Source organism: Fringilla coelebs (genome assembly GCF_963513975.1).
Source record: "Fringilla coelebs genome assembly, chromosome: 27".
Lineage (NCBI taxonomy): Eukaryota > Metazoa > Chordata > Aves > Passeriformes > Fringillidae > Fringilla > Fringilla coelebs.
The window spans coordinates 1,058,795-1,081,267 of record NC_140053.1 but is presented as its reverse complement, the minus strand read 5'-3'; the positions used below and the strand labels follow the sequence as shown (position 1 = coordinate 1,081,267).

The 22,473-nt window shown below is 55.2% G+C and overlaps 1 protein-coding gene across 2 annotated transcripts; it reads left to right on the top strand.

Moving 5' to 3' along the window:
- The first annotated feature begins 945 nt into the window (after window positions 1–945).
- Window positions 946–21,311, top strand: SPOP (speckle type BTB/POZ protein). Of its 2 annotated transcripts, XM_084222262.1 has the most exons (10): window positions 946–1,149; window positions 6,464–6,595; window positions 7,505–7,626; window positions 8,873–9,024; window positions 9,150–9,277; window positions 12,332–12,509; window positions 13,488–13,543; window positions 14,212–14,334; window positions 17,158–17,300; window positions 20,203–21,311. In XM_084222262.1, the coding sequence occupies exons 2-10, from the start codon at window positions 6,518–6,520 to the stop codon at window positions 20,345–20,347; spliced, it is 1,125 nt and encodes a 374-aa protein (XP_084078388.1). In that variant the 5' UTR covers window positions 946–1,149; window positions 6,464–6,517; the 3' UTR covers window positions 20,348–21,311. The 2 variants fall into 2 exon arrangements, with proteins under 2 accessions (XP_084078388.1, XP_084078389.1); XM_084222263.1 differs by lacking the exon at window positions 20,203–21,311 and having other exon boundaries at window positions 16,977–17,210.
- Window positions 21,312–22,473: the final 1,162 nt, after the last annotated feature.

Genomic DNA, 22,473 nt, shown 5'->3' with positions numbered 1-22,473 from the left:
CTGCTATTCTCTCGGGCAGGTCTCCCCTCATGGAGTCACGAGGGAAGGAAAGATGGCTCCCGCCATTCCCTCAGGTAGGTGTCCCTATGGAGCCGTGAGGGGAGATGCCTCCCGCCATTCCCTCAGGCAGGTGTCCCTCATGGAACCATGAGGGAAGGAAAGATAGCTCCCGCCATTCCCTCAGGCAGGTGTCCCCTCATGGAGCCGTGAGGGAAGGAGAGATGGCTCCCGCCATTCCCTCAGGTAGGTGTCCCCTCATGGAGCCATGAGGGAAGGAGAGATGGCTCCCGCCATTTCCTCAGCCAGGTGTCCCTCATGGAGCCGTGAGGGGAGATGGTTCCAGCCATTCCCTCGGGCAGGTGTCCCCTCATGGAGCCGTGAGGAAAAGGGCAATGGCACGCCCTGAAACCTCCCCAGGGACGGGGGAAAGGCGGTGCCGCCTGCGAGGGCCATGCGTGGCGGACATGTGGGCAGCGAGTGCGCCGCCCGCGCCCACCCCGCGGTGGAACGGCACTGCGACAGCAGCAGCCGGTGCCGAACGGGAACAGCGGGGCCAGCGAGGCACGGGGCGCACGCTGAGCGGCGCTGCCCTCCGAGCAATCATCAGCGGAGAGCGGAGGGGCAGGGCCGCCGGGGCACGCCTGCCACAGAGCGATCTGAGTGCGAAGGCGCCGGAGGGACGGGGCCGGCCACAAAGACGGGTCTGAGGCATGGCGCATGCGCAGGAGCCGGCGCGGCCGCGCGTGCTCGCGGCGGGGGGAGAGGTCTCGCGCGACGGGCGCACGGCTATAAAAGGCGGTGGGCGTGGCCGGCGGCGTCAGTCCCGCAGTGCGCGTGCGCGGCCGTGAGGGGAGCGCTGGGCAGCGCCATATCCCGGCCCCCCCCTCCCACCGCCCCGGCACCGCGCGCATGCGCGCTGAGCTGCTGCGGGCACCTGCGCAATAGTGATCCCCGGGTCGCGCTCGGCGGAGACCGGCCCGGGAGGACATGCTGCCAAATAGTGATCCCTAGCTGCTGGTGGTCTCCTGAGGGGGCTGCGGGGTCCGGGGCCGTCCCCACACACCGCACCTGCCCGGGCACCGCTCCCCGCCTCCCTCCGGCCTCCCAGCAGCGCCGCACCGCCGGCGGGGCCGCTCCTCGGGCCGCGAGGTGAGAGCGGAGGGGAAGGAGTTGTGAGGGGAGGGGGGGGGGGGGGAGCGCAGGGCCTGAGGGACGGGGGGGGGCGGGGGGGCGGCGGGGAAAAGTTGGGGAAAAAGCTGGAACGGCGATTCCTGGAGATCGCCAGGCTGGAGGACAGGGGCTGTGGGGTGCCTGGAGCCGGCTGAGGGAGCACGAGTGGGAAACAGCGAAGCGGGCCGGAGTGGGAGCGCGGCGATGAGGAGCGGCAGCATCGGGCGCTCAGGGGTGACAGGTTGTGGCCTGGCCACGGTGTGAGCCCATTCCCGAGGCAGGAGCCGAGCTGGGCTGGCTGAGGATGCCAGCCGGGATCGCGGCTCTGCTCCCCAGGCGAGTGTCGGGCCTGTGGTGCTGTTTGGAGGAAATGGTGCATCATCCTGCAGTGTGGAAAGGGAAATAATTCCCTTTCCCGTGGAGCTGGGGCCATCCTGGAGCGCTGCCGCTGCTGCTGCCGAGCATCGTCCGCATTCCTGGTGTTCCGAAGGGAAAACAGAGCGCCTGGAGTGGGAGATGGCATTGTCTGGGTCTGACAGGAGTTCTTAGAGGGGCAGGAAGATCTCAGGTGTGGTGAGATCTGCTGTCAGCTCTCTCTAACTCAGCATGGCTGAATGTGTTTGTGTTGTGGTTCTACAGCATCGTCCTGACATAAGGAAAAAAAACACTTTTCCCTCATTTCCTCTTTTTTCCACTTCGCCTTTGGAGTTCTAAGTGGTGGCTTGTTGTGAAGCCCTGTGAGAGTTTGAAGAATGACACTTATTTATGCTTTATAAAACAGAACTCTAAACCCTGAGTTATTTCAGTAAAACATCCACCTGATTTCTCTTTCTGTGACATTTTCCAGCCAGCTGCCCACAACCACTTGGTGTCATTTTCTCCCTTGTTTTGTTGCAACCTGAAGTAAAAACAGATTGGGTGGGTTGGGTTTTTTTTCCCCTTTTTGTTACTTTGCTATGGGTGGGATTGAGCTCGGGACAGCCCAGCAGCAGAATGCCCGGAGGCTGTCATCCTGTCCCTCCATCAGCAGGGGACAGTGGCACAGAACTGAGCCCATCAAATGGAAACTGCTGTCACATTTGACAGCCTGATTCACTGGAGTGGAGCTCCTGTTATAAAACTACCCCTTTTCTCCCCAAAATCCTGGGGATTTGGGCACAAACACAGGTCATAGAAGGGGGTTAAAGCGAGGGCATCGCTGCTGGCCCAGCCCACACTGAAGTGCTTAAAAACCCCATAATTTCTCGTGCCATCATTACTCTGGTTTCCTGTGGAGGAGGCTCGGGTGCTGCCCATGTCCCTGCTCAACGTTAAACCAGTTACCTGAGCAGCTCCTGGCCCAGTTTGCACTGGGGTTAATCTGGGAGTGCCCTGAGCCTCTCCTGGGCAGGGACTGCAGGCTGAGCGTGCTCCCAGTGGGATCTTTGTGGGCACCAGCGCCATCCCAGCACTTCCCTGCCCACCTGGGAACCCGGGGGAGCTCTGCTGGGAATTCCAGGGAATTCTGTGGGATCCCTTCTCCCCAGCCGGCTCTGCTTGCACGGCTGGAGGGTTATGTAAGATCCCTCTGGTTCCTCAGCCTCGCTCTGCTGGGGTTTGCTGCTCCCGGCAGAAACCTGTCGGGAAATGGAGAAAGCCCAAAATAAACAAAGGGGCACGGCCAGAACCCTCCCAGTGAGAGAGCTGCTCCTTCATTCTCAGTCCAGGAGCTGCTGCTGGGAGTCTGTGCTTGGAGTTGGGAGCTCTGGAATGGAAATGTGTGGCCAGGTCCAGAAACACCTGACGGGGCAGGAAGCTGCCGTGGGGTGAGGTGTTTGTAACCCCGAGGAAGCTGCTGGTGTTCGGAGGCTGATCTGGAAATAGACTGGATTGTTTTGTTGTTGTTGTTTTTGTGTTTTTAAATGTCCCTTCAGTGCTTGCTGTGGGAGGAAGGAGTTGAGTGGTAATTGAGTGTTGAGCTCTTCTCTCTGGTGAGCAGGGACAGGACCCAAGAGCTGTGTCAGGAGGGATTTGGTGTGGATTTGAAGGGATTTAGGGTGGATTTCAAGGAAAAGCTCTTCCTCCAGAGGGTGTTGGGGCACTGGAACAGCTCCCCAGGGAATGGACACATTCCCAAGGCTGCCCTGGGATGGGATTTTGGGATGTCCTGTGCAGAGCCAGGAGCTGTGGGTGATCCCTGTGGGTTTTGTGCTGTTCCACGAGAAGTTCTGGAAGTCTCCGTGCTGCTGTGCACGGCTGAGGAGGAGGAGGAGAGCACGGAGCAGGGATGAGCTGGAACTGGGGGGGGCTGGTGTTGTTTTGGGGTTTTCCCTCCACATTTTTAGGACTGGAAAGGCACCAAAGCACCAAGTGTGGTCAGTGCCTGGGAATCCTGGGGAATTCCTGGGTGTCCTCTGGCTGCAGGCAGGGCTTGCACTGCTGTGATCCGAGGTGTCGCTGGCCTCACTGCTCCAGGGAATTTTAGACATCTGTGGAGTTTATAAAGTTTATTTTTAGGCATCTGTGGAGTTCACAAAGTCAGGATCATGGCAGGGATTAAACATTCCCATCTGGAAGGTGCTGGTTTGGCCATGGATGCAGCAGAACCCGGGAGGATCTGCTGAATTTAGAGAAAATAGGGATGAAATTTTCATATGAAGACCTCGGTTCAGCTTTTGTCAACCTGTGTTACAGATCCTCCTGGGAAGTTCTGGTTTGGGATTTGGGCTTTAGGCACAAGCACAAGGTTTAAGTTGTGCATTTCAGGCTGGGTCTGGTCGCACTCAGGCTGTGAATTAAACACAGTAATGCTGGGGCTTTGAAAATTGATCCAACTGGTGATAACAGAAATCATTTTCCAGCAGCAGAGTGGCCTTGTGCACACCTGGGACAGAATTAAGCACAGCAGAAGTCCAGAGGTTAATCTGAAAATGGGCTAATTTTAAATATTTGGGGTCTTGTAAGGTCAGTAACATTGGTGAAAATCCTCTGGAGTGCTCAGGGTATAAACATTGAATTTGATGGCATTCAGGGACATTTTGGGTTGTGTCATGCAGAGGCTTTTCACCAGGTGAAACCCCTGCCCAGGATTTCAGAGGGGACAGCCCCCTGTGTCCCAGCAGGGCCAGCAGAGTCTGCCCTTCCACTCCCTGCCCTTTTCCCCTTTTTCCCATTCCAAAGCCAACCTTCTGCTGTCCTTCCCGAGGCTTTGAAGGGTGCAGGGAGTAAAGGAGCTTTTCCTGCCTCATCCCTTATTTTTCTCCTCCATGATCCCGTCCTGCTCCCTCTCCCTGTGCTGTTCCCAGGCACTCTTTGATGCTTTGCTGGCTCCAGGAGCAGCCACTCAGCTTTTGAACCCCTCAATTAAAAATCTCCTTCCTTCCCAGCCTCCCCTGAGTTCCCTTTCCGTGGATAAACCTGGCTGGAAGTGGAAATTCCTGGGAATTGGTTTATCCTGAAAGCCAGAAAATGACCGATTTTTGGGACAAAAGTCTGGTGATTGTGGAATCTGTTCCAGGATTGTTTGCTGGGTTTCTGTGCCCACCTGTGGCAGGTGAGGTCTCAGGGATTTCCCTGCTGAAGGCAGAGCTGATCTGTGGAGCCCAGAGGGGGTTTTGGCAGGACAGGGTGACAAGGGGACATTTCCTGTGCTTCCCCAGGTGCTCTGGCTCTGCCCTCGGATCGAATGTCTCCATCTGGAAGTGCTTGGGAGTGGGGTGAGAATCGCTCTGCTCTGAGCTGTGATTTTAACTCTGTCCCGAGCCAGGAGTTTGTTATTTATAGCCAAGGAGTAGCAGACTCTCACTGTACACAGGGGGGCCATAAAATAATATTTTCTGTTTTATTTCCTGTGTTTTGATATTTCTGTCTGTGCCTGACGTGCGTCCCTGCCTCTCCTGAGCCGTGATATCTGAATTATTTCCCAAATATTTCCCTCAAACCTCTGTGCCTGCCGTGCTTCTCCACCCAGCTCCAGTGCAGAGGTGCCAGCGCCGCTGGGGAGGTGACACCTGGTGACATCTGAAGTGTCCTGAGCAGGCAAACCCAGCTAATGGAGAATTCCCTGTCAGGGAGCAGACCAGGAGCTGGTTGTGGCTGGAGGTTTCACTCCCAATTTCTGGCCAGAGATGTGTGGAGGGGCCATGGAATCGCTGTTTCAGGGGATTCCAAAGTTATTTTAAGTTGGTTTTATGTCTCCTTTTAATCCATCCTTTTAACTCTTCTGTTGCATATTCAGAGATCAGAATACCTTGCATAGCAACGAGTAAAAAGGTGTTAATTACAAACGAAATCACTGAAATTTACTGCAATTTTAACAACAAAGTCCAGTTTCATGGCCTGCTCTCATGGTTTATTTATTCATTGCCTGCATTTCCTCCTGCTGAAGCCTTTCCATCCCTGACCATCTTGTAGCTCAGCGTGCAGACAGGTGGCCAATCCCAAAAACCCTGCCTGCCTTCCCTGGCTGCTGCTCCTGCTGGAGGAATCTGTGACCCCGTTGTGTGTGAGGTGCTGCAGGACACAAAGCTGTGAGCAGAAGGCTCAGCCAGGCTCTTCCCTCTGCCAAATCCCTGCATCCTGGGCTCCAGGCTGGCCTTTGGGGTGCTTTGTGTTTGCTGGAAATGTTTCAATGGAACCTTCCAGTGTCATGTCACATTTTGATGGTGTTCAGAGAGGAGAGAGAAATTTGTGTCTGGGGAGATTGAACCCCTGGGATTGGTTTGATTAGTCCTCAGTTCTGATGGTTTCTGTCTCTCTGTGCCCCCCAGATGCAGCTGAGCCCCCATTCCCATGCTGGTTGCCGATTTCTATGGTTCCTTTCCCCCCCCAGGTGAAGTTCAGCCCCACTGCCATGCTGGTGGCTGATTTCTGTGGTTCCTTTCCCCTCCCAGGTGAAGTTCAGCCCCATTCCCATGCTGGTTGTTGGTTTTGATCATTCCTCTCTCCCTGCCAGGTGAAGTTCAGCCCCACTGCCATGCTGGTTGCTGATTTCTAGGGTTCCTTTCCCCCCCCCCAGATGAAGTTCAGCCCTGTTCCCATGCTGGTTTCTGATTTCTGTGATTCCTTTTCCCCCCCAGGTGAAGTTCAGCCCCATTGCCATGCTGGTTTCTGGTTTTGGTCATTCCTCTCTCCCCCCAGGTGAAGTTCAGCCCCGTTTCCATGCTGGTGGCTGATTCCTGTGGTTCCTGTCTCCCCCCAGGTGAAGTTCAGCCCCGTTTCCATGCTGGTTGCTGATTTCTGTGATTCCTTTTATCCCCCAGGTGAAGTTCAGCCCCGTTTCCACGCTGATTCCTGTGGTTCCTGTCTCCCCCAGGTGCAGCTGAGCTCCGTTTCCCGTGCCTGTGCCCTGCCCGATTCCAAGCTGGCGATGTCCAGGGTGCCGAGTCCCCCCCCTCCGGCAGAGATGTCCAGCGGGCCCGTGGCCGAGAGCTGGTGCTACACACAGGTCAGCTGTCCTGGGGCTGTGGGGCTGCTGGGTGTGCAGGTACAACAGGGATTACACACAGGGAGTTACACACTGCAGGTACACACAGGGATTACACACAGGGAGTTACACACTGCAGTTACACACAGGGCATTTACACACTGCAGGTACACACAGGTCAGCTGTCCTGGGGCTGTGGGGCTGCTGGGTGTGCAGGTACAACAGGGATTACACACAGGGATTACACACAGGGCATTTACACACTGCAGTTACACACAGGTCAGCTGTCCTGGGCTGCATTCCTGGGCTGTGGGGCTGCTGGGTGTGCAGGTACAACAGGGATTACACACAGGGCATTTACACACTGCAGTTACACACAGGTCAGGTGTCCTGGGCTTTGGGGGGTTGTGGGGCCTGCTGGGTGTGCAGGTACACACAGGGATTACACACAGGGAGTTACACACTGCAGTTACACCCAGGGCATTTACATGGGGGAGTTACACTCAGCTATCACACACTGCAGTTACACACAGGGTGTTACACACAGGGAGTTACACACTGAGCATTTACACACAGGGTTACACTCAGCTATCACATACTGCAGTTACACACAGGGCATTTACATGGGGGAGTTACACACTGAAGTTGCAGTCGTCAATCACATGCTGCAGTCACACACTGCTTACACACAGCAGTTGCACACTGCAGTTCCACACTGAGCAATCACAGCAGTTCCACAGCAGTTCCACAGCAGTTCCACCAGCCCCACACTGCAGTTGTCACACAGGAACAGCCAGTGCTGCCCAGGCCCTGCAGGAGCCCCTGGAGCCATTCCCAGAATTCCAGGTCCCCCACCCAGAGCTGGGGGGCTGCACTTTGTCCCTGTGGGATGGGCAGGGCTGAGGCAAAGCTCCTGTTCTCTCCATCCAGATCAAGGTGGTGAAGTTCTCCTACATGTGGACCATCAACAACTTCAGCTTCTGCCGGGAGGAGATGGGGGAGGTCATCAAGAGCTCGACCTTTTCCTCTGGAGCCAACGACAAACTCAAGTGGTGAGGCCCAGGGAGAGGGGTTTGGGCTGGGCTTTGGGGCTGGGACAGGGAATCCATGGAAACATCATTATCCTGAGCATGAAAGCCCCAATGCCTCAGCAGTGTTTGCACACAAACCAATATTTACCCTCAAAACAGATTTCTGTGAGGAGCCCAGGTGAGGCTGTGAGGGTGCACAGCCCATTCCACCCTCCCAGTTCCAGCCCCTCATACTCCATGGGGTTCCAAAGTGAATTTTTCCTGCTGTGAAATCCCTTTCTGTGAGTGGCAGCTTTTTGTGGCCATGGAGGATGCAGGGATGAGGCAAGTGCCAATGTCCTCTCATTGCTTCTGCCTCTTCAGGGTGACCTCGTTTGGAGCCTTTCCCTTTCCTCTAAACCTTCCTTATCTTCCCTGAGGCCTCAATCATTTCCAGTAACTCAGAGTGGACTTTGCTCAGAGCCTGTGTCTGCTCTGAGCCGTGTCCTGCTGCATCCATGGGCTCTGATTCCTGGTTTTATCTGCTGCTGAGTGGTTCAGAATTTCCCTTTTCAGTGCCACTGGTGGGAAAGCAGCCCCTGGATGAATTGTATCCATGGGATACAGTGTGAGTTCCCTCCTTTGGGTGGCAGAGCTGTGCTTTCCTTGGCCTGCCTTTGTTCCTGTCACCTTTGTCCCCTCTGCTCTCAGCCCTCCCTGGAACATCTGGATCTGTGGATTTGGTCCCTGTGTGTGGGAGCTGTTCATTATCTGTTTGCTTTTTGTTCTTGGTGGATTCTGTGTCATGTTTCAGGTCATGGAGGAGCCTCTTCCTGCCTTTTCTTCACACAGGAGGAGTTTTTCCTTTTAACCCTGGTATTTTTTTTGTTGAAGAACCACCAGCCTTCCAGAAATCCCTTGTTCCTTGCAGTTGCCTCCTGTGGCATTTTATCAACCATTTCTCTGTATTTGTTTCCCTTCCTCGAGCCCATTGCCTCCATTTTATTTATTTCACTTTCCTTCTGTGAGGATTGGTATCCAGTGGGATTCCAGCCCTTCTCCCTGCTCTTTTCCCTGGGGATTTGGTGGGCTGTCCATAATTCCTGGGTGTTTTTCTCAGCGTGGGGGTGCAGCTGTACCCCAGCTCTGCTCCTTTCAGCCCCCGTGCTCCCCTGGGGCTCAGGCCTTGTTATCAGCTCCTGTTTGCTGTGCAAATGTGAAAATCCCACAGAGCCCTTCCTTTGGAGGCATCCCTGACCTGCTGACATTCCCAATCCTCCTTTTCCAGGTGTTTACGTGTGAACCCCAAGGGCCTGGACGAGGAGAGCAAGGATTACCTGTCCCTGTACCTGCTGCTGGTGAGCTGCCCCAAGAGCGAGGTCAGGGCCAAGTTCAAGTTCTCCATCCTCAATGCCAAGGGAGAGGAGACCAAGGCCATGGGTGAGTGAGACCCCTCTGAGGGAGGGAAACCCCCTGGGGTGGGTGAAGCCCCCCCTGGGATGAGCTGGGCCGGGGTTTGGGCTTTGCTGTGCCCCCGGCCCGGGTTAAGCCAGGCCTATCCGCAGAGAGCCAGCGCGCCTATCGCTTCGTGCAAGGCAAGGACTGGGGCTTCAAGAAGTTCATCAGGAGAGATTTCCTGCTGGATGAGGCCAACGGGCTCCTGCCAGATGACAAACTGACCCTGTTCTGTGAGGTGAGCCCTGCTCCAGCCCCACACAGCTCCTGACCTCTGCTCCAGCCCCACAGAGTTCCTGAGTTCTGCTCCAGCCCCACACAGCACCCCAGTGCAGGCAGGGCCAGCCCCACAGAGCTCCCAAGCTCTGCTCCAGCCCCACAGAGCTCCCCCAGCCCAGGGCCAGCCTCACACAGCTTCCCAGTGCAGGCAGGGCCAGCCCCACATGGCTCCCCAGCCCTGCTCCAGCCCCACACAGCTCCCCCAGCCCTGCTCCAGCCCCACACAGCTCCCCCAGTCCAGGGCCAGCCCCACATGGCTCCCCAGTGCAGGCAGGGCCAGCCCCACACAGCTTCCCAGCTCAGGACCAGCCCCACACAGCTCCCCCAGCCCCACACAGCTCCCCAGCCCTGCTCCAGCCCCACACAGCTCCCCAGTGCAGGCAGGGCCAGCCCCACACAGCTCCCCCAGCCCAACAGAGCTCTCCCAGCCCTGCTCCAGCCCCACACAGCTCCCCAGTGCAGGCAGGGCCAGCCCCACACAGCTCTCCCAGCCCTGCTCCAGCCCCACACAGCTCTCCCAGCCCTGCTCCAGCCCCACACAGCTCTCCCAGCCCTGCTCCAGCCCCACACAGCTCCCCCAGCCCCACACAGCTCCCCCAGCCCCACACAGCTCCCCCAGCCCTGCTCCAGCCCCACAGAGCTCCCCCAGCCCTGCTCCAGCCCCACAGAGCTCCCCCAGCCCTGCTCCAGCCCCACACAGCTCCCCCAGCCCTGCTCCAGCCCCACACAGCTCCCCCAGCCCCACAGAGCTCCCCAGCCCTGCTCCAGCCCCACAGAGTTCCCCAGCCCTGCTCCAGCCCCACACAGCTCCCCCAGCCCTGCTCCAGCCCCACACAGCTCCCCCAGCCCTGCTCCAGCCCCACACAGCTCCCCCAGCCCTGCTCCAGCCCTACACAGCTCCCCCAGCCCTGCTCCAGCCCCACACAGCTCCCCAGCCCAGGCAGGGCTGGCCCTTCCCTCACCCCCTCTCACGGCTCAGGATCACTGCTGCCTGCTCTGTCCCTGGCATTCTCTGCTCTGGCTGTGCCTTTTTCCCCTCCTGGTTCATCCTTCTGCCTTTTGGCTGGAATGATGGTGGGAATTGGGCAGGTTTGATGATCATTTCCTGGTGCTTTGGTGTTCCCATCCCTCTGTTTGTGCTCCTTGATTTGGGGCTTGCTTGGGATAATCACAACCTGGATCTGCACTGGGAACTGCCCTGCTCAATAAAAGAGAGCTTCTCTTTATTTCCTTCAATGTGTCTGCACAGACAGCAAAGAGAAAAATGTGAGAAAAGGAGATTTTGCAGTAATCACCATTTTCTGGTCATTGTGTTTGTGTTTTTCTACAACATGGTTATTATTTCACTTGTGCTATTCCAGGCGAAGAGGCAGCCAGTTATTTCCAAACCCAGAGATTTAAGTTGAAAAACCTTAATGAGCAAATAGAAACTCTAATTTAGTGTCTTCAGAGCTTCTTCTGCCTCTCTCCCATTGTCTTTTTAACTGCAAACCCCCTCCTGGAGCTGTTTTTTTTTTGCCAGAAGAGAGCAGAACAAGTTGTTCTCTCCTTGCATCTCCTGCACTTTTTTCCTGGGAGTCTTTTCTTTTGCTGTGTTTTCTTTTCAGGAATAAAAGAAGGGCTTCAAAGTCCTTTGACAGCTGGGATTTTTGGGAGGGTTTTGGGTTGTTTTTGGGGTGGTTTTTTTTTTTCAGGTTTTGGCCATCATAATCATGCACATGTTTAAATGAACAAACATCTCGAGGATGTTTGATCAGCAGCAGAAATTCCTAGGGATGGAGGGAGCCCTTCCTTGAGCTCAAAATGGGAGGAGAAAGGAGAGTCTGGCATGGCAGAAACAAATCCTTACCTAGATGGGCATCCAAGGCTGGGATCCTTTTCCTTTTTCCTCTCCTTTTTACTTTCCTTTTCCCTTTCCTTTTCCCTTTTTCCTTTCCCTTTTCCTGTCCTTTTTCCTTTATTTTCCCTTCCTTTTCCTTTTCCTTTTCCTTTTCCTTTTCCTTTTCCTTTTCCTTTTCCTTTTCCTTTTCCTTTTCCTTTTCCTTTTCCTTTTCCTTTTTCCTTTTTCCTTTCCTTTTTCCTCTCCTTTTCCCTCCTTTTCCTTTCCTTTTTCCTTTCCTTTCCCCTTTCCTTTTCCTTTCCTTTTCCTTTCCTTTCCCCTTTCCTTTCCCCTTTCCTTTCCCCTTTCCTTTTTCCTTCACTTCCAGCTTCCCTGGCTGTCCTTGCTCTCCCTTGGCCACTGGTCCTGAACAGAACTGGAATTTACCTTGGGCTGGACAGCAAATCCAGGGAATGGCTTCACCTCTGCCTCCCCTCCATCACTCTGGATTGCAGCAGGGCACAATTAATCAGAGCTTTGCTAATTGGCCTCTGCTGCAGCTGTGATTTACCTGGGTTTAACCACGGGGTTGGTGCTGCACAGGCTCCCAGTGGGGCCCTCCTGGAGATCCCTCAGCTCGGAGCAGGGGTTGGGAATTGCCTCCTCCACATCTCCCTCACTGTCTGACATAACCTGGGATTTGTTAAACTCGGTCTGGAGGGGGGTTTAATTGAGCTGTGGAATATTCAGCTCTCCTGGAAGGAGAAGCAGGAGGGCACTGAGGGGTCAGGCCCTGCCCTGTGGGGTCCGTGCTGGGCTCTGGGAGCTCTGTGTGTCCCTCATCTCCCCTGGAGTGGTGGCTGTTGCATTATTGATTGGGGAGGTTTCACGAGGATGGAAGGAGAAACTGGGTCAGGTGTGGTGTGTGGAAAAAATCAGGAAAGAGCAAAAATCCGGTTCCACTTCCTTCAGAAACCTCCTCGTGGATTGCATGGGTGTGCTGTCAGTGTGGGACTGGGAGGAAAATCTGCTTTTGGGGTTTGGGGTTTGGGGTTTGGGATGGACACCCTGGTGCAGGGATCTCTGCAGAGGATCCTTTAGGAGCGGGGAGTTTTTAACCCCTTGGTGCCTGGAGGCAGGGCTGTGGCTGTGCCCTGGAGCAGGGCAGGGCAGTGAGAGTGTCCCCGTCCCCAGGTGAGCGTGGTGCAGGACTCGGTGAACATCTCGGGCCAGAACACCATGAACATGGTGAAGGTGCCCGAGTGCCGCCTGGCCGACGAGCTGGGCGGGCTCTGGGAGAACTCGCGCTTCACCGACTGCTGCCTCTGCGTGGCCGGCCAGGAGTTCAAGGGCCACAAAGCCATCCTGGCAGGTGGGACTGCCCGGGGGGAGCCCCGGGACTGCGGGGAGGGGTGAGGGGAGGGGTTCGGGGTGGAGGGAGTGAGGGGAGGGGTTCGGGATGGGGGCAGTGAGGGGAGGGGTTCGGGGTGGGAGGGAATGTAAGGGAATGGTTTGGGATGGAGGGAGTGAGGGGAGGGGTTCGGGGTGGGAGGGAAAGGTTTGGGATGGAGGGAGTGGTTTGGGATGGGGAGGAGTGGGAGGAGTGGTTTGGGATTGGGGGGAGTGGTTTGGGGTGGGAGGGAATGGTTTGGGATGGAGGGGGTGGGGGGAGTGGTTTGGGATGGAGAAAATGTGAGGGAATGGTTTGGGATGGAGGGAATGTCAGGGAATGGTTTGGGATGGAGGGAATGTCAGGGAATGGTTTGGGATGGAGGGAATGGTTTGGGATGAAGGGAATGGGGGGAATGGTTTGGGATGGAGGGAATGGGGGGAGTGGTTTGGGGTGGGAGGGAAAGGTTTGGGATGGAGGGAATGGGGGGAATGGTTTGGGATGGAGGGAATGGGGGGAGTGGTTTGGGATGGGGGGAATGGTTTGGGATGGAGAAAATGTGAGGGAATGGTTTGGGATGGAGGGAATGGTTTGGGATGGAGGGAATGGGGGGGAATGGGAGGTTTAGGATGGAGGGATTGGGGGTGTGGGGGAATGGTTTGGGATGGAGACAATGGTTTGGGATGGAGACAATGGTTTGGGATGGAGGCAATGGAAGGAATGGTTTGGGATGGAGGGAATGGGGGGGATGAAGAGAGCTCAGAGCTCATCCATGCCAGGGACACCTTCCACAATCCCAGAGTGCTCCCAGCCCCATCCAGCCTGGCCTGGGCCCCTTCCAGGCATCCAGGAGCAGGCACAAGTGCTCTGGGAATGCCATCCCTGATGGGAGGTGCTGGAGCAGCAGCCAGCCCTTCCCAGGGGATGCAGCATTCCCAGCAGGTTCTGTTCCCCCCACAGCGCGCTCCCCGGTGTTCAGCGCCATGTTCGAGCACGAGATGGAGGAGAGCAAAAAGGTGAGAGCCAGGGAAAGGTCCTGCTCAGGTGATCCCTGCTGGATCCCCCTCTGGCACCTGCAGCTGCTCCTCTCACACAGGGACACCTCTGCCCCTGAAGGGAGCAGGATTTGGAGGGATCCGGGATCAGCTGTGTTCCCTTGGGAAGGAGAAGTGGAGACTGTGGGATACAGCTTGGAATTGTTCTTGCTCCATCCACATATTTTCTTTCCCCCCTCCTTTTCCCCCCTCCTTTTCCCCCCCTCCTTTTTCCCCCCTCCTTTTTCCCCCCTCCTTTTTCCCCCCTCCTTTTTCCCCCCTCCTTTTTTCCCCACTCCTTTTTCCCCCCTCCTTTTTCCCCCCTCCTTTTTCCCCCCTCCTTTTTCCCCCCTCCTTTTTCCCCCCTCCTTTTTTCCCCACTCCTTTTTTCCCCACTCCTTTTTCCCCACTCCTTTTTCCCCACTCCTTTTTCCCCACTCCTTTTTCCCCACTCCTTTTTCCCCACTCCTTTTTCCCCACTCCTTTTTCCCCACTCCTTTTCCCCACTCCTTTTCCCCACTCCTTTTCCCTTTCTTTCTCAAATTCAACTCCTTGTAACCCATTTCTCTCTGGCACTGAAGGGTTTTGGGGCATGAGCAGCCCTGGATCCCATGGCAGACCCCTCCTTTTCTCCTTTTTCCCCTTTGCAGAACCGGGTTGAGATCAACGACGTGGAGCCCGAGGTTTTTAAGGAAATGATGTGTTTCATTTACACTGGGAAGGCCCCAAACCTGGACAAGATGGCTGATGATCTGCTGGCAGCTGCTGACAAGGTAAACTGGGGATCGGTGGGAGCTGGGGAGCTGGAATGCCGTGGGATTTCCTGTCCACAGTGCTCCCAGAGCCTTGGGATGAGCAGGTTCCTTGGGATTGAGGCTTCCAGGGAAACCTGGAAACACAGCTGGACCAGCAGATTGACAGAGAACACACCTGGAGCTGCACAGATCCATCAGGATTTCTGTCTCCACTGCCCATTTTTAAGCATTTTTGAAGCTTCCAGAGGACTCTGCTGCAGATCTTCCCATTAAGCCATCAGGAATTTTTGCTCTACTGCTCATTTTTAAGGATTTTTGGAGGTCCCAGAAGAGCCTGTTCAGCATGATCCGAGCTGGGCTGAGGAGACAATTACAGAGCAGACCCAGGGATGTTTTTCCATGTGGTTATTCCCAAATCCCCGGAGCAGTGCTGAGTCTGGACAAACAGTTCTCCTCCTGCCCTGCCTCCTGTCAGCCCTGAGGCTCTGGAAATCCAGGAGTGGGAAATAGTGTTGGTTTTCCTGCTGCAGTGCCAGTCCCTGCTGCTCCTGGGAGCTGCTGGAATTCCCTGGGGCTCTTCCCCTCCCCTTTGCAGCCCCAGAGATGGGAGTGAGAGCTCTGTTAACCCCTGAAACCCATCATTTACAACCCAAATTATTCCCTTTTTCTTCTTTTTTTCCCATTAGAAGTGGCTCAGTGCTAGGGAATGATCCAATCTGGAGCCTGAATCCTGAGATTCTCCCCTGCTCCTGAAATCCTGGGATTTTTCCTGTTCCTGGAATCCTGAGATTCTCCCCTGCTCATGGAATCCTGGGATTTTTTCTGTTCCTGGAATTCTGGGGTTCTCCCCTGCTCCTGGAATCCTGGGGCTCTCCTCTGCTCCTGAAATCCTGGGATTTTTCCTGCTCCTGGAATCCTGAGATTCTCCCCTGCTCATGGAATCCTGGGATTTTTTCTGTTCCTGGAATTCTGGGGTTCTCCCCTGCTCCTGGAATCCTGGGGTTCTCCCCTGCTCCTGGAATCCTGGGGTTCTCCCCTGCTCATGGAATCCTGGGGTTCTCCCCTGTTCCTGGAATCCTGGGATTTTTCCTGTTCCTGGAATCCTGGGGTTCTCTCCTGCTCCTGGAATCCTGGGGTTCTCCCCTGCTCCTGGAATCCTGGGGTTCTCCCCAGTTCCTGGAATCCTGGGGTTCTCCCCTGATCCTGAAATGCTGGGATTTTTCCTGCTCCTGGAATCCTGGGGTTCTTCCCTGCTGAAATCCTGGGGTTCTCCCCTGCTTCTGGAATCCTGGGATTTTTCCTGTTCCTGGAATCCTGGGGTTCTCCCCTGCTCCTGAAATCCTGGGATTCTCCTGGGCTGGGGGTGCTTTGTGCCCCTCAGTGTCCCTGGGCTCCATCCATTCCAGCTGGGATTGAGGTGGGAATCAGAGCCAGGAGATTCCACACAACCATCCCCACATTTATTCCAAGGTATTGACTGGAGGAGCAGCACTTAGGGCAGGGAGAGCTTTAATTCTGACTTTGCTGCCTTTTAACACAGCTTTGCTTTCCCTTTCCAGCTCGTTGTGTGCCTTAAAAGCAGGAATAAAAAACTCCTCCATGAAAACACATAAAGCATCCAATATTTACCCCGGGGACTGAAGCAGCTCCCTCAGAGCTCTGCTGTCTCTTAGGAAAAAGCTGTAATTAGCCCAAAACCAACCAAAATTCAACTCCAGGAGCTGGCAGTGCAGGAGGCTGGGGGGAGTTGAGGTGGAATTAAAAAAGGAGGAAGGGGAAATGTTGCTGCTGAGAGCCCACAGTGGCCACTGGGGGCCAACAATGTAATTAAAAATGAGTTATTTGTAGCAAAAATGAAACTAAAAAGTGGATACATGGAGGAGAATGTTCCATCTGCAGCAGGAGAGTGCCCAGCTTTATTTGTTACATTTCGAGGCTCTGACAGGCAATTATCCAAACTCATGGCTGGCCCCATAAACTGCTTTATTTATTGAGACAGATTAGCAAAGAAATTTGATTTGCCCTCTCAATTTGCCAGAGAAAACTCCGAGTGCTCTGCCTCTGTTATCAGCCAGGCTTCAGGGAAAATGGGGCTCATGAGCTGGAATTCTGCATTTAAATCCAATCTTGACGGGGGGAAATCTCAGTCAGAACCTAAAACCAATTCATCAATAAATCAATTTATAGTGATGGAGCTGATCCCATGGCAAAGATCCCACAAATGGATCCCAGCTCAGGGCACAGAACATTCCAGGGTACAAACCTGAAAAGGAGGAGCACAGCTTGAGGGTTCCCACCCCCGAGGTGTTCCCTGCTGTAATTCCATGGGTTTGCCCTGGAGAGGCTGATGGGGGTATGTGAGGGTCCCTGGGCAGTACCTGAGTGTGATTTTGGGTGTAATTCTGTGGTTTTGTCCCTGGAGAGGCTGATGGGGGTGTGTGAGGGTCCCTGGGCAGTACCTGAGTGGAATTTTGGGTGGAATTCCATGGATTTGCCCTGGAGAGGCTGAAGGAGGTGTGTGAGGGTCTTTGGGCAGTACCTGAGTGGAATTTTGGGTGTAATTCCATGGATTTGCCCTGGAGAGGCTGAAGGAGGTGTGTGAGGGTCTCTACCAGTACCTGGGTGTGATTTTGGGTGTAATTCCATGGTTTTTGTCCCAGTATGCCCTGGAGAGGCTGAAGGAGGTGTGTGAGGGTCCCTGGGCAGTGCCTGGGTGTGATTTTGGGTGTAATTCCATGGTTTTTGTCCCAGTATGCCCTGGAGAGGCTGGAGGAGGTGTGTGAGGGTCCCTGGGCAGTGCCTGGGTGTGATTTTGGGTGTAATTCCGTGGTTTTGTCCCAGTATGCCCTGGAGAGGCTGAAGGTGATGTGTGAGGATGCTCTCTGCAGTAACCTGTCCGTGGAGAACGCGGCTGAGATCCTGATCCTGGCTGACCTGCACAGCGCAGACCAGCTCAAAACCCAGGCCGTGGACTTCATTAATTAGTGAGTAATTGCTCCAGGATGGACAAACCCTCCCCTTTTCCCCTTTCCCCTTCCCTTTTCCCCCTTCCCTTTTCCCCCTTCCCTTTTCCCCCTTCCCTTTTCCCCCTTCCCTTTTCCCCCTTCCCTTTTCCCCCTTCCCTTTTCCTCCTCCCTTTTCCCCCTTCCCTTTTCCCCCTTCCCTTTTCCCCCTTCCCTTTTCCCCCTTCCCTTTTCCCCCTTCCCTTTTCCCCCTTCCCTTTTCCCCCTTCCCTTTTCCCCCTTCCCTTTTCCCCCTTCCCTTTTCCCCCTTCCCTTTTCCCCCTTCCCTTTTCCCCCTTCCCTTTTCCCCCTTCCCTTTTCCCCCTTCCCTTTTCCTCCTCCCTTTTCCCCCTTCCCTTTTCCCCCTTCCCTTTTCCCCCTTCCCTTTTCCCCCTTCCCTTTTCCCCCTTCCCTTTTCCCCCTTCCCTTTTCCCCCTTCCCTTTTCCCCCTTCCCTTTTCCCCCTTCCCTTTTCCCCCTTCCCTTTTCCCCCTTCCCTTTTCCCCCTTCCCTTTTCCCCCTTCCCTTTTCCCCCTTCCCTTTTCCCCCTTCCCTTTTCCCCCTTCCCTTTTCCCCCTTCCCTTTTCCCCCTTCCCTTTTCCCCCTTCCCTTTTCCCCCTTCCCTTTTCCCCCTTCCCTTTTCTCCCTTCCCTTTTCCCCCTTCCCTTTTCCCCCTTCCCTTTTCCCCCTTCCCTTTTCCCCCTTCCCTTTTCCCCCTTCCCTTTTCCCCCTTCCCTTTTCCCCCTTCCCTTTTCCCCCTTCCCTTTTCCCCCTTCCCTTTTCCCCCTTCCCTTTTCCCCCTTCCCTTTCCCCCTTCCCTTTCCCCTTTTCCCCTTCCCTTTCCCCCTTCCCTTTCCCCTTTCCCCCTTCCCTTTTCCCCCTTCCCTTTTCCCCCTTCCCTTTTCCCCCTTCCCTTTCCCCCTTCCCTTTTCCCCCTTCCCTTTTCCCCCTTCCCTTTTCCCCCTTCCCTTTTCCCCCTTCCCTTTTCCCCCTTCCCTTTTCCCCCTTCCCTTTTCCCCCTTCCCTTTTCCCCCTTCCCTTTCCCCCTTCCCTTTCCCCTTTTCCCCTTCCCTTTCCCCCTTCCCTTTCCCCTTTCCCCCTTCCCTTTTCCCTTCCCTCTCTCACTCTCACTGCTCACCCCAAACAAACCAAGCTGGGCTCCCTCCCACCCCCAGGATTCCAGGATTTGTTTTTGCTGTCCCCTGGGAGCAGCAGGGTTCTCTCTCCTGCCCTGGCCCGTGCAGGGAAGGTTCTGCTCTCTCATTTTTGAGCTCCCTCCCTGTCATCCGTGGTTTATCCACATTCCACTGGTGGAATTGCCCCAAACCCAGGCCAGCCTTGTCCCCTGGGGTTGTCCAGAGTGGGAACAGCCCAGAAGCTGCTCTGGAGCTTCCTGGGGTGTGCAGGCAGGGCAGGATCAGGGAGTTCTGGTCCTGGAATTGTCCTGGCTGGGAGCAGCCTGGGATAGCAGGAGCCATCATCCCTGCCCATGGAGCTGGATGAGCTTTAAGGTCCTTCCAGCCCAAAGCATTCCATGATTTGATGCTGAGGGATTGATTCCAGCTCTCAATCCAGCAGCAGATGGAAAATCCCTGCCAAGCTTTAATAAATGGAACATTTCTGTCACTCGGTGCACTTCTTCCAGGGCTTTTTATATCGATTTAAACCATTCCTGTGCCCAGAGCTGGCCTTGGGATGAGCTCTGTGTTCTGCCATCCCACCTGGAATCTGCTGCAGCTTTTCCTCCTGAGCCCTGAGCCTGAAATGGGGCCAAACCCCTCAGACACCTGGGAGAGCCCAGGAGGAAGAAACCCCCAAGTTCCTCAGGGCCCTGGGAAGAACCTGGAGGGCTGAGCCCGTTATCCTGGTCCCTAATCCCAGTTTGTTCTCTGTTATCCTGGTCCCTAAGCCCAGTTTGTTCCCCGTTACCCTGGTCCCTAATCCCAGTTTGTTCCCCATTACCCTGGTCCCTAATCCCAGTTTGTTCCCCATTACCCTGGTCCCTAATCCCAGTTTGTTCCCCATTATCCTGGTCCCTAATTCCAGTTTGTTCCTCATTATCCTGGTCCCTAATCCCAGTTTGCTCCCTGTTATCCCAGTCTCTGATCCTGATCTGCTTCCTGGTATCCCAGTCCCTCACACTGGTTATCCCAGTCCCTGATCCCAGTTTGCTCCCAATTATCCCAGTCCCCATTCCTGGTTACTCCAGTCCCTCACCCCAGTTACCCCAGTCCCCATTCCCAGTTAGCTCCCAGTCCCCATTCCCAGTTAGCTCCCAGTCCCCATTCCCAGTTAGCTCCCAGCCCCCATTCCCAGTTTCCCCAGCCCCCATTCCCAGTTTCCCCAGCCCCCATTCCCAGTTACCCCGGCCCCCATTCCCAGTTACCCCAGTCCCAATTCCTTGTCCCCGTTCCCAGTTACCCCAGTCCCCATTCCCAGTCCCCATTCCCAGTTACCCCGCCCCCATTCCCAGTTACCCCAGTCCCCATTCCCCGTCCAATCCCCATTCCCAGTTTTTTCCCAGTCCCCATTCCCAGTCCCCATTCCCAGTTACCCCAGTCCCCATTCCCGGTCCAATCCCCATTCCCAGTTACCCCGGTCCCCATTCCCGGTCCAATCCCCATTCCCAGTTTCCCCAATCCCCATTCCCAGTTACCCAGTCCCCATTCCCAGTTACCCCAGTCCCCATTCCCGGTCCAGTCCCCATTCCCAGTCCAGCCCCCATTCCCAGTAACCCATCCCCCATTCCCAGTTACCCCAGCCCCCATTCCCAGTTACCCCAGCCCCCATTCCCAGTTACCCAGCCCCCATTCCCAGTTTCCCCAGCCCCCATTCCCAGTTTCCCCAGCGCCCCCCGTGCCTCAGCCGCCCCCTCTGTGTTGCAGCCACGCCTCGGACGTGATGGAGACGTCGGGCTGGAAGTCCATGGTGGTGTCCCACCCCCACCTGGTGGCCGAGGCCTATCGCTCGCTGGCCTCGGCGCAGTGCCCGTTCCTGGGCCCGCCCCGCAAGCGGCTGAAGCAATCCTAAAGCTGCCGACCCTCATCCCGAGCTTTCCTGGAAGCGGCCCCAGCTGCTGCTGCCGCTGCTGCCCAGCCCTTGAGCACCGGGGAGCCGGCGAGGCCCGCGGAGCTTGGACTCTGTTGTTGGGGGGAAGAGGCTGCTCCGTGTGACATCCAGACTTTGTCCAACAGCACCGAGAAACTTTGGGAAAAGGGGGGAGGGTGGGCTCTGGGGCTGTTCCTGCGATTCCCTGTGTCTGTGTGTTCCCTTGCACCCGCCTGAGGCCCTCCAGGATCCGGCTGTTCCCCCGGCCCGGGGCTCTGTGTGTGTGGGATGCCTGGGGCAGAGGACTCTGCTCGCTTGGGAGAGTTGAAGGCAGAAGTTTCCACCGAGGTTTTGGGGAGGAAACCTCCAGGAGGATTTATGGCAAACGTTCCCCAAAGTCCTGGCGGCCGAGCTGAGCTGGACGTGCGTGTGCCCCGCTGCCCTCGGCCAGGAGATGAATTTGCTGTTTTAGCACTTGTGTGTCCACTGCAAACAGAAAAAAAAAACAAACAAAAATGGTTCAAAACCCCCTTTTTCTATGAAATGTCAGCTCGGAGCGCGAGGGGCGGTGAAGGCCGTGCTGGGAGGAGAGGACTGCAGACCCCTCGAGCCGAGAGCAGCACCGACGGTTTCTGTTTTAAACATTGTGGGAAATGCTCTGGCCATTTCCCCCCTGCTTTATTTCCCCTTTCCTCCCTCTTTTTTTAACGAAAGAAAAAAAAAACAAACCCCAAACCCCCCCCAGGATGAATTTCACTCTTGCTGACGGCTGCGTGCCACGTCCCTGAGTTGCTCCGTGATTCTTACACTGTTTGTACCTGGTCTGGCTGTCTGGGGCCAGCCCTGTCCCTTTCTATTTAGTCACTTCTTACAGCAGAGATGTTTCAATAGCTGGGAACTCTTTTTGTTTTTTCTTTTGGAAAATATAAATAATTCCTATTTTGTACCCTGTGGTTATCTCTGGTTTTTTCTTTACGTTGTTGTTTTTTAATTTTGTTCCGGTTTTAAGAACCTCCTCGGGTTCTCCTCGCTCTGCCGTGTCCTCCTGGTGCCCTGAGGTTCCTGGAATTCAGGGGAGGTTTTTTTGGGGGGAATTTCAATATAAATCTGTTGTTTCTCCTTGCAGGTGAGGCCAAAATTCCAGAGTTTTTAATGATTCCTGCAGGATTCCAGCCCTGGGTCCTTCCCTTCACCTGCACCTGTCGGGAGGTGAGGAGGGAGAGCAGGACAATCCTGATGGGACAGGGACAGCAGCCAGGAATGTTGGGATGAGCCCCAAATCCCCTGGGAAGGGAGTGGGAGCAGTTCCAGAGGGGGATGGATCCCAGGGAATGGATCAGGGATCCCCTGTCCCGGATTTTCCATCCCTGGAGGAAGGAGAGTTCCTCTCCCTCCTTTTCCCACCCCCAGGGGCTTCAGGGAATATTTAACAATCCCTTTCCAAAGCTGGGAATTCCACAGGCACAGGGAATGTTTAACAATCCCTTCCCAGGGCTGGGAATTCCACAGGCACAGGGAATATTTAACAATCCCTTCCCAGGGCTGGGAATGGCACAGGGAATATTTAGCAATCACCTTCCCAGGGCTGGGAATTCCACAGGCACAGGGAATATTTAACAATCCCTTTCCAGAGCTGGGAATTGCACAGGCACAGGAAATATTTATCAATCAGCTTTCCAGGGCTGGGAATGGTACAGGGAATGTTTAACAATCCCTTTCCAGGGCTGGATATTCCACAGGCACAGGGAATATTTAACAATCCCTTTCCAGAGCTGGGAATTCCACAGGCACAGGGAATATTTAACAATCCCTTTCCAGAGCTGGGAATTCCACAGGCACAGGGAATGTTTAACAATCCCTTTCCAGGGCTGGGAATTGCACAGGCAAAGGGAATATTTAACAATCAGCTTTCCAGGGCTGGGAATGGTACAGGGAATATTTAACAATCCCTTTCCAGAGCTGGGAATTCCACAGGCACAGGGAATATTTAACAATCCCTTTCCAGAGGAGCCACGCTGAGCCTGGACCTCGTGCTGCTGCTTTGAATTCCAGCTCTGAATTCCAGCTTTGAATTCCTGCTCTTCCCTTTGCTCAGGGATCAGACAGGG

Excerpts from the sequence above, each read along its gene's own strand:
- SPOP (XM_084222262.1), top strand. The coding sequence starts at position 6,518 with ATGTCCAGGGTGCCGAGTCCCCCCCCTCCGGCAGAGATGTCCAGCGGG. Across the intron at positions 6,596-7,504 it reads AGAGCTGGTGCTACACACAG|ATCAAGGTGGTGAAGTTCTC; the intron begins GTCAGCTGTCCT and ends CTCTCCATCCAG. Across the intron at positions 14,335-17,157 it reads TGCTGGCAGCTGCTGACAAG|TATGCCCTGGAGAGGCTGAA; the intron begins GTAAACTGGGGA and ends GTTTTGTCCCAG.